General features: G+C 46.0%; 1 protein-coding gene across 5 annotated transcripts in view; it reads right to left on the bottom strand.

Annotated features, from left to right (window-relative positions):
* Positions 1-4341: 4341 nt before the first annotated feature.
* Positions 4342-9753, bottom strand: part of WWC1 (WW and C2 domain containing 1) — a 173385-nt gene continuing 167973 nt past the window's right edge. For 2 of the 5 annotated variants that reach the window (XM_031666591.1, XM_031666595.1), the window contains 3 exons: positions 8770-9021; positions 6150-6274; positions 4342-5161 (listed from right to left, as the gene is read on the bottom strand). In XM_031666591.1, coding sequence (XP_031522451.1) covers positions 5095-5161; positions 6150-6274; positions 8770-9021 — 444 coding nt within the window. In that variant the 3' untranslated portion in view covers positions 4342-5094. The remainder of the gene's footprint in view (positions 5162-6149; positions 6275-8769; positions 9022-9753) is intronic. The other 3 variants (XM_031666592.1, XM_031666593.1, XM_031666594.1) reach the window with 3 other exon arrangements.

The following is a 9753-nucleotide window of genomic DNA, read 5'->3' as shown; positions in this document are numbered from 1 at the left end:
CGTAGAATTCGGCTGTGAATCCGTCTGGTCCTGGACTTTTTTTGGTTGGTAGGCTATTAATTATTGCCTCAATTTCAGAGCCTGCTATTGGTCTATTCAGAGATTCAACTTCTTCCTGGTTTAGCCTTAGGAGAGTGTAAGTGTCCAGGAAATTATCCATTTCTTCTAGGTTTTTAATTGCACAGAGGTGTTTATACTATTCTCTGATGGTAGTTTGTATTTCTGTGGGGTTGGTGGTAATATCCCCTTTATCATTTTTTATTGCATCTATTTGATTCTTCTCTCTTTTCTTCTTTATTAGTCTTGTTAGCGGTCTATCAATTTTGTTGATCTTTTCAAAAACCCAGCTCCTGGATTCATAGATTTTTTGGAGGGTTTTTTGTGTCTCTATCTCCTTCAGTTCTGCTCTGATCTTAGTTATTTCTTGCCTTCTGCTAGCTTTTGAATGTGTTTGCTCTTGCTTCTCTAGTTCTTTTAATTTTGATGTTAGGGTGTCAATTTTAGATCTTTCCTGCTTTCTCTTGTGGGCATTTAGTGCTATAAATTTCCCTCTACACACTGCTTTAAATGTGTCCCAGAGATTCTGGTATGTTGTATCTTTGTTCTCATTGGTTTCAAAGAACATCTTTATTTCTGCCTTCATTTCGTTATGTACCCAGTAGTCATTCAGGAGCAGGTTGTTCAGTTTCCATATAGTTGAGTGGTTTTGATTGAGTTTCTTAGTCCTGAGTTCTAGTTTGATTGCACTGTGGTCTGAGAGACAGTTTGTTATAATTTCTGTTCTTTTACATTTGCTGAGGAGTGCTTTACTTCCAACTATGTGGTCAATTTTGGAATAAGTGCAATGTGGTGCTGAGAAGAATGTATATTCTATTGATTTGGGGTGGAGAGTTCTGTAGATGTCTATTAGGTCTGCTTGGTGCAGAGCTGAGTTCAATTCCTGGATATCTTTGTTAACGTTCTGTCCTGTTGATCTGTCTAATGTTGACAGTGGGGTGTTAAAGTCTCTCATTATTATTGTATGGGAGTCTAAGTCTCTTTGTAAGTCTCTAAGGACTTGCTTTATGAATCTGGGTGCTCCTGTATTGGGTGCATATATATTTAGGATAGTTAGCTCTTCCTGATGAATTGATCCCTTTACCATTATGTAATGGCCTTCGTTGTCTCTTTTCATCTTTGATGGTTTAAAGTCTGTTTTATCAGAGACTAGGATTGCAACCCTTGCTTTTTTTTCTTTTCCATTTGCTTGGTAGATCTCCCTCCATCCCTTTATTTTGAGCCTATGTGTGTCTCTGCATGTGAGATGGGTCTCCTGAATATAGCAAACTGATGGGTCTTGACTCTTTATCCAATTTGCCAGTCTAGGTCTTTTAATTGGATCATTTAGTCCATTTACATTTAAGGTTAATATTGTTATGTGTGAACTTGATCCCGTCATTATGATATTAGCTGGTTATTTTGCTCACTAGTTGATGCAGTTTCTTCCTACCATCGATGGACTTTACATTTTGACATGTTTTTGCAATGGCTGGTACCTGTTGTTCCTTTCCATGTTTACTGCTTCCTTCAGAATCTCTTGTAGGGCAGGCCTGGTGGTGACAAAATCTCTAAGCATTTGCTTGTCTGTAAAGGATTTTATTTCTCCTTCACTTATGAAACTTAGTTTGGCTGGAGATGAAATTCTGGGTTGAAAATTCTTTTCTTTAAGAATGTTGAATATTGGCCCCCACTCTCTTCTGGCTTGGAGAGTTTCTGCCGAGAGACCTGCTGTTAGTCTGATGGGCTTCCCTTTGTGTGTAACCCGACCTTTCTCTCTGGCTGCCCTTAACATTTTTTCCTTCATTTCAACTTTGGTGAATCTGACAATTATGTGTCTTGGAGTTGCTCTTCTCGAGGAGTATCTTTGCGGCATTCTCTGTATTTCCTGAATTTGAATGTTGGCCTGCCTTACTAGGTTGGGGAAGTTCTCCTGGATGACAACCTGCAGAGTGTTTTCCAACTTGGTTCCATTTTCCCCGTCACTTTCAGGCACACCAATCAGACGTAGATTTGGTCTTTTCACATAATCCCGTATTTCTTGGGAGACTTTGTTCATTTCTTTTTATGCTTTTTTCTCTACATTTCTCTTCTCGTCTCGCTTCATTTCATTCATTTGATCTTCAATCACTGATACTCTTTCTTCCAGTTGATCGAGTCAGTTACTGAAGCTTGTGCATTTGTCATGTAGTTCTTGTGTTATGGTTTTCATCTCTATCAGTTCTTTTAAGGTCTTTTCTGCATTGATTATTCTAGTTATCCATTCATCCATTCTTTTTTCAAGGTTTTTCGTTTCTTTGCGCTGGTTACATAGTTCCTCCTTTAGCTCTGAGAAGTTTGATCGACCGAAGCCGCCTTCTCTCAACTCGTCAAAGTCATTCTCCGTCCAGCTTTGTTCTGTTGCTGGTGATGAGTTACATTCCTTTGGAGGGGGAGATGCGCTGTGAATTTTTGAATTTCCAGCTTTTCTGCACTGCTTTTTCCCCATCTTTGTGGTTTTCTCTGCCTTTGGTCTTTGATGATGGGGATGTACTGATGGGGTTTTGGTATGGGTGTCCTTTCTGTTTGTTAGTTTTCCTTCTAACAGTCAGGACCCTCAGTTGTAGGTCTGTTGGAGTTTGCTTGAGGTCCACTCCAGACCTGTTTTCCTGGGTATCAGCAGCGGAGGCTGCAGAAGATAGAATATTGCTGAACAGCGAGTGTTGCTGTCTGATTCTTGCTCTGGAAGCTTCGTCTCAGGGGTGTACCCCGCCGTGTGAGGTGTGAGGTGTCGGTCTGCACCTAGTGGGGGATGTCTCCCAGTTAGGCTATTCAGGGGTCAAGGACCCACTTGAGCAGGCAGTCTGTCCGTTCTCAGATCTCAACCTCTGTGCTAGGAGATCCAATGCTCTCTTCAAAGCTGTCAGACAGGAGCATTTACCTCTGCTGAGGTTTCTGCTGCTTTTTGTTTAGCTATGCCCTGTCCCTAGAGGAGGAGTCTACAGTGGCAGGCTGGCCTCCTTGAGCTGTGGTGGCCTCCACCCAATTCGAGCTTCCCGGCAGCTTTGTTTACCTACTTAAGCCTCAGCAATGGCGGATGCCCCTCCCCCAGCCTCACTGCCACCTTGCAGTTAGATCTCAGACTGCTGTGCTAGCAATGAGGGAGGCTCCGTGGGCATGGGACCCTCTGGGCCAGGTGTGGGATATAATCTCCTGGTGTGCCATTTGCTAAGACCCTTGGTAAAGCGCAGTATTAGGGTGGGAGTTACCCAATTTTCCAGGTGTTGTGTGTCTCAATTTCCTTTGGCTAGGAAAAGGAATTCCCTTCCCCCTTGAGCTCCCCAGGTGAGGCAATGCCTTGCCCCGCTTCTGCTCTCGCTGGTCACGCTGCACTTGCAGACCAGCGCCAACTGTCCGACACACCCCAGTGAGATGAACCAAGTACCTCAGTTGAAAATGCAGAAATCACCCGTCTTCTGTGTCGCTCACGCTGGGAGCTGGAGCCTGGAGCTGTTCCTATTCGGCCATCTTGGGCATGCCCTTTTTTTTCTTTTTTTTTTTTGAGAGTCTCACTGTGTCACCCAGGCTGGAGTGCAGTGGTGCAATGTTGGCTCACCGCAAGCTCCACCTCCCAGGTTCACATCATTCTGCCTCAGCCTCCCGAGTAGCTGGGCCTACAGGTGCCCACCACCATGCCCAGCTAATTTTTTGTATTTTTAGTAGAGACAGGGTCTCACTGTGTTAGCTAGGATGGTCTCAATAGTCCGTATATTTAATAGGCTGCCCCAGGTGATTCTGATATAGCTGGTGCAACATGCTTTGCTGGGTGGTGCAACAGACTTTGAGAAAAGTTGCACAGGGTAATGTCAGAGAGAAAGAAGGAAGAGATTTGTGGCTGTTGCTATTTGTTAGAAGCTGACTTCTGATTGTCTGCAATAGACCCTGCAAAGCTCTGGGTAGGGATAGGGGCCACAGGAGCAGCATGAAGCACAAGCTGTAGCATCTACTACCCCTGGGTTGGGGATGACACAGAATGATGCTCATATGAAGAAATGGTGAAGTCAGCTCTCATTGGGTGGGGTGGAATTCCATAGAAGGAGACAGTACAGAGAGCATATCCCCAATCTAACTTGGGCATGTGGATTCCCAATGAGCCGAGCCGTCATTTTAATTTAATGAGCAAATGAAAACAGTGGGCAAAAGAAAAATATAAATGTTTCCAGGACTCAGGATGGGGGGGAAGGAAATGACTGGAAAGGGGAGATTCAAAAATCAGGGAAACAGATGAAGTGAGGGGTAGGAAAGAAAAAGAGAGCAAGAGGAAGATTCTTTTTGAAAGGCCACTTTATTGATGGAGATAAAACTTAATGGAGCTCCCCACAGCCCTCCCCTCACTCATGTTGGTGGCTTCACTGGGCATCTGAGACCAGCGTGGCCTGTTACCCACATAGACTAGGCTGCTTAGCCCGCCCAGTCTATCACACCGCCCGCTCCACATTGGGCAGCCACATAAAAACACGTCACAGCTCAAGAAGATCCATGGATGCACCTCTGAATCCCTCCCCCCAACAATGGATTCTGTGCATTTTTTTAATATTGTACAAAATATGTTAACTAGGAAAAGTTAGCTGTACTGTGACAAGTGCGGGACGTCCTATTAGGATTACCGTCCCCCAGGCATTACTTCTTATTGCAGTAAGACCTCTAAAAGGTGGAGCTGTACAAACTGAAAAAAATCTAAACGATTTTAAGAAGAGCAGCAACTCAATACTGCTTTAGTTCATTTAAATTTTCTTTCCCAAAAATACACTCCTAAATATACAAACTATACAATCTTATTATTTTAATGCTGGTTTTTTTTTTGTTTCTGTTTTTTTTTTGTGTGTGTGTGTTTTGTTTTTGTTCTGTTTTTAATAACAACAGTAGGACCCAAACTAAAAAATCAGTTCATCTTCAAACCAACAAGAGCACTAGAGGACTTGTGACTCAGTACCTTCATATAACACCACATAAATAACTTTAGCCACAGTCAATGTTCACAGCCTGGTCAGTGGAACAAAAGGAATACTTTTCTGGCGATTAGACGTCATCTGCAGAGAGAGCTGGGATATTCATCCGAGGCCGGGTGAAAAATGCCATCTTCTCCCTATAAGAGAGATCATCCCTTTAGAGTAGGAGCAGGGGTTTTCAACCTTACTCTGCTGAGATTCTGGGCAGGATAATTCTTTGTCATGGGGGCTGTCCTATATATTCACTGTAGAATGTTTAGCAACGTCCTTGGCCTCTACCCTCTAGACGCTGGCCGTATCCTTGACCTCCAGTTACGACAACCCAAAATGCATGCTCATTGCCAAATGTTCCAGGGGCAAGGGGAGAAATCACGCCTGGTTGAGAACCACTGCTTTAAAGACCATTAGCATGAACAATGACCCTTAGTTCAAATCAAATCAGAGGCTTCTCAGAGTTTAAAAGGATCCTTGGGCCACTTCCAATGTTTGTTTGTTTCAGATTCTCAATTTGTTAAAAAGTTAAGAGATGCCCAAAGATAGTTGTACAAATGTACATTTTAAAAGTTTATATTCCACAAAGGAATTTTTTTTTTTAGCACATACACAAACATGTGTACCTTATCTGAGAGGACATCAGAAGTCTAAATGCTAGGGCCTCCGTGGATGGAAGGCCCAGGCCAAATGGCATTCGGGACCCTCCGAGAATACACCCGGGTCCGGCATGGCAAGAAAGCACCTCCCTGGGATCCTAGCAGGTGGCAGGCAGAGCCGGGGAGGCCCAGCAAGCATCCATTACCCACAGGCTTATTTATCATTCAGCCAACCCTCCACAATTACCAGTGATGAAAACACTACGAGGAAAGGCTGGAGCAGGTGGCTCATTCATTAAACAAGAGGATCTAACAAATTAGCTCGAGTTGTGTGGGGACTGATAAAGACAGCCGGGGGAAGAGTGCTGCAGAGCTCATGGATCGCCAGGGATGGCTTGGCGGAGGATGAACATCTGTTACAGAGAAAGCCAGTGCTCTGTGAGCAAGGGATGGGAGCAGTAAGACCACAGATAGAAGACTAAGGCCGTGGGTTGGCTGAGAAAGGGAGAGGGGGCTGTCGGGGCCCTCTGCTTACCTGAAAGACTGCACTTCTGGAGGCTCCTTACAGCTCTGGCCTCGGAGCCTGTGCACATCCTTGGCAGCTGCCCTCATCATCTTGTCTGTCTGAAGCTCACCCTTGTGCTCTGCTTGGTCCATCTGCTGGGCAAAGCAAGCAGGGCCCTGAGTCAGTGGAGGGGGCCTCCAGAAAGGGGCAAGGAGAACTCCCTATCACAATAGAGGGGGCTCCTGTAGGGATGGCACCCTCACTCCTGCTCCCCGTGGGATCCACTTCTTTCAGAACCATAATGGGAAGTGCTCCAATCATCTGTTTGAGTGAGTAGATTTTTGGGGCCAGGAAACAGAATACCTGTGTGGATCTGAGGAATTGAGGAGATGAGGGCTGCCTGGTGAAATGTGCACTACCTCTAATCCTCAGGCCACCCAGGAAGGTAGACGTTATTACCTCTATTTTACCCGGGCAACTGAGGCTCCAGCATAGGAAGAAATTTCTTTAATGTCAGACTACTAAGAAGTGGTGGAAACCCAGTCCCAAGTCATGCAGTAGTTCTTAAGAGGCTTGGGTATAACACTATGTCCCTTCCTCCTAATGTAACTGTATGCAAACACTTTTAAGGACAAACCACAGACAGCCCTAAAATATCCATGTACCATATACTTGAAAACATTGCACAAAGACAGAATTTTGGTAAATAAAGCCATCATTTCAATGGTTCTTTGTTAGAAGTCATAGATGTTACTTTTTTTTTTTTTTACTATTTGAAAGGTCAAGTTTTCTCAGTTTGTTTTTCTTAAGTCAGGGCGCGTATTACTTCTCAAGTGTTAAGGTAGGGCACATAGGCATTTGTTTTCTGATCTCTTTTTGCCTTGGCTACCAGGAAGCTCAAAGATCAATATAATAACTAACTATTATTAGGTTACTTTAGGTTTGGGATATATTTATTTCCTCTCCTCCTTCAAGCCTTCCAATTTTCTATTTTCCCCTCAATGCTCTTGTTATAATCCTGTTTATAAGTAAACAGGGTATAAATAAGAACGAAATAAACTTTTCTGGAACTTCAGAGCTGCCAGAGTCAGTCTGAAGCTCCCACATCAGTCCAGGCCTAAGAAGTCCAGCATCATCTTCCTGCCGTAGGGCATCACCACCTGCCCTGAGCACTGAGATTTCAGCTGATGGTCCTGACAGTTCAGGTAGGCACCCTCTGTAAGGTACTCTCAGCGAGTCTGGCTGTGTGCAGAGAGAACTAGCAAAGGTCTTTCTTGCCGTGGGTGGTGATCACAGAGTGGCAGGTGTTATTTTTCATAAAGGAGTAGAGAATGGCCCTTGGATATTGGTCCTATATTGTTTGTTTCTTCATGGCAGTCCGGGACCTGTTGGGACCTTAAAAGCCTGCTGGGCGCCACACTCAAATTTTTACCCTTCCAGTTGTTTTAAATATAGCTCAAATAAGCAACTTTTAAATATACAACCTTCCAGTTTGGCATACCCTGTGAAATTGTACCCAACACTTGCTAGCCATAGATAAAGCCTGGGCCTGTAAGAGACCCCGAGCTGCTGCTGTGCTTTGGAGTTCCCTGACCCAGAGACTCCCCATCAAGCTGCAGAGCTACCTAACCTAGATGGCCCCTCTTCCCCAGCTCTCCCCTGGGAGTTCCCTTGCCTTCCTCCACACCAGGCAGTAGCCCCCAGCACCTTTGGAAGGTCTCATGCTGTGAGGGGCTTCCCTGGCATGCAAACCTGTCAAAGTGTAGCGCAAGACAGGCATGCCGGCTCACGCCTGTAATCCCAGCACTTTGGGAGGCCGAGGTGGGTTGATTGAGCCCAGGAGTTCGAGACCAGCCTGGACAACATGGTGAAACCCCATCTCTACAGAAAATACAAAAATTAGCCGGGCATATTGGTATGCACCTGTCATCCCAGTTACTCAGGAGGCTAAGGTGGGAGGATCGATAGAGACTGGGAGATAGAGGTTGCAGTGAGCTATCATGCCACCACCCTCCAGCCTGGGCGACAGAGAGAAAACATGTCTTCCAAAAAAAAAAAAAAAAAAAGCACAGCTAATATAAAACTTGTGTGCTAACACCATTTTGAGGTTATATTTTTCTCCTTGATCAACCCCTAAATCCCTTAAACTTATTATAGCAGGGCAGAGGTGCCAGCAGACTTGTACTCCAGGGCACCCTTGTTAGCAGAAGGCCCTGGTTGACCAGCCCTTCTCCTCCTTTGGCAAGGGCTGCCCCGTGGGATTTCCTGGGCAGGCACCGAGGCAGGTCAGTGTCCTATTGTTACTCTGTTAAAGTGAGTGCTGTGGCACAGATTGGGTCCCCAATGTATTTCATGAAGAGCTGCATGATGAGTACATGTGTGAACAGTAAGGGCTTGCATACAAAAACACATCAACAAATGCAGTAAATGGGCCTTGCAGCCAGGTGAAAGGTTCATAACGTCGAGTAGGCAAAGGGATTCCTGGATCCCTCTGCTGATGGGAACGAGTGACGGGTGGAACATCCTCAGTGGAAGCTGTGGTGGGAATTGTAGGATGCATCATGAGCTCTGGCCTCTCTTCCCTGGGGCAGTGGCCCCTGACTCTTTGGGGCAGAGCGCAGGGCTCCCCTGCCTTCGAGGCTGCACTCACCCGCTTCTCCAGCATCCTCAGCAGCAGGCGGAAACGCTCGTCCTCACGCAACCACTGCGGCAGCTCCTTCTCCCCGTGGCTCTTAGCTTGTTCCAGCTGCTCCTTGAGCTCCTTCAGCACCGAGATCTCCTGGGTCAGTTGGCTATGCCAGGTTCTTGTCGCCTGCAGGTCTAACTCCAGGTCCAGCGAGGTGCGGATCAGACGCTCGGAGCGCAGGGACTTGACCGAGGAAGGCTGTGGGGGTGGGGATGGCTTCTCTTGTTATTAGAGCTCTGCCCAGTGAGCCCACCCAGCCCCTCCCTCTGACCCTCAAATACCCTCTCTTTCTTTACCTGTAGGCATCCACTCCTTTCGAATGGGGCTTCCCCTTCCCTGGGAAGCCTGTTGTGAATTCTCCCATTCAGCTCATGTTTACTGGGCATTTATTATGTCCCAGGAATGGTACTAAGCACTTCATTTCCATAACCTCGTTTCATTTTCACAAACCTAGGAGGTCCTGAGGGTTATCTGCACCGAGGAGGCTTGCAGAGGTTAAGTCCCACAGGGCGGGCATGTGTGGTAAAGTTGAAGTTCCACCTCAGGGAGCTGGCTGCAGTCCCCACCCGCCCTCTCTGTACACTGTGCCAGCTTCAGTACTCTCAGCACCCTCCATATGTACGTTCTCAGTGATTGATTCCTGTCACTGTACTGTTCTAAAGTTGTTTCCCCAATACAGGTCTGTTCCCGCTTGAGGGCAGAAGTCATGTCTTCTTGATTTTGTGTTCCTGTAACGGGCCCCTATTGTTTCTGCTTGTCCAGCATTTGTTTCCCCAGCCTTAGAGTAACAACGCCCTCACCTTCCCTTGGAGATCTCCTCCTCTGCACTCAATCCACCTGCTTTGTGTGGGGCATCAGGGATAGGAATGTGACCTGAACCTGGCCAATCTGAATCTCAATGACAGGTTCAGAGGTGAGTATGTTATCAAAGCCCAACCATTAATACTC

Source organism: Papio anubis, chromosome 5 (genome assembly GCF_008728515.1).
Source record: "Papio anubis isolate 15944 chromosome 5, Panubis1.0, whole genome shotgun sequence".
Taxonomy (NCBI): domain Eukaryota; kingdom Metazoa; phylum Chordata; class Mammalia; order Primates; family Cercopithecidae; genus Papio; species Papio anubis.
This window is presented reverse-complemented; position numbering and strand designations above follow the sequence as displayed.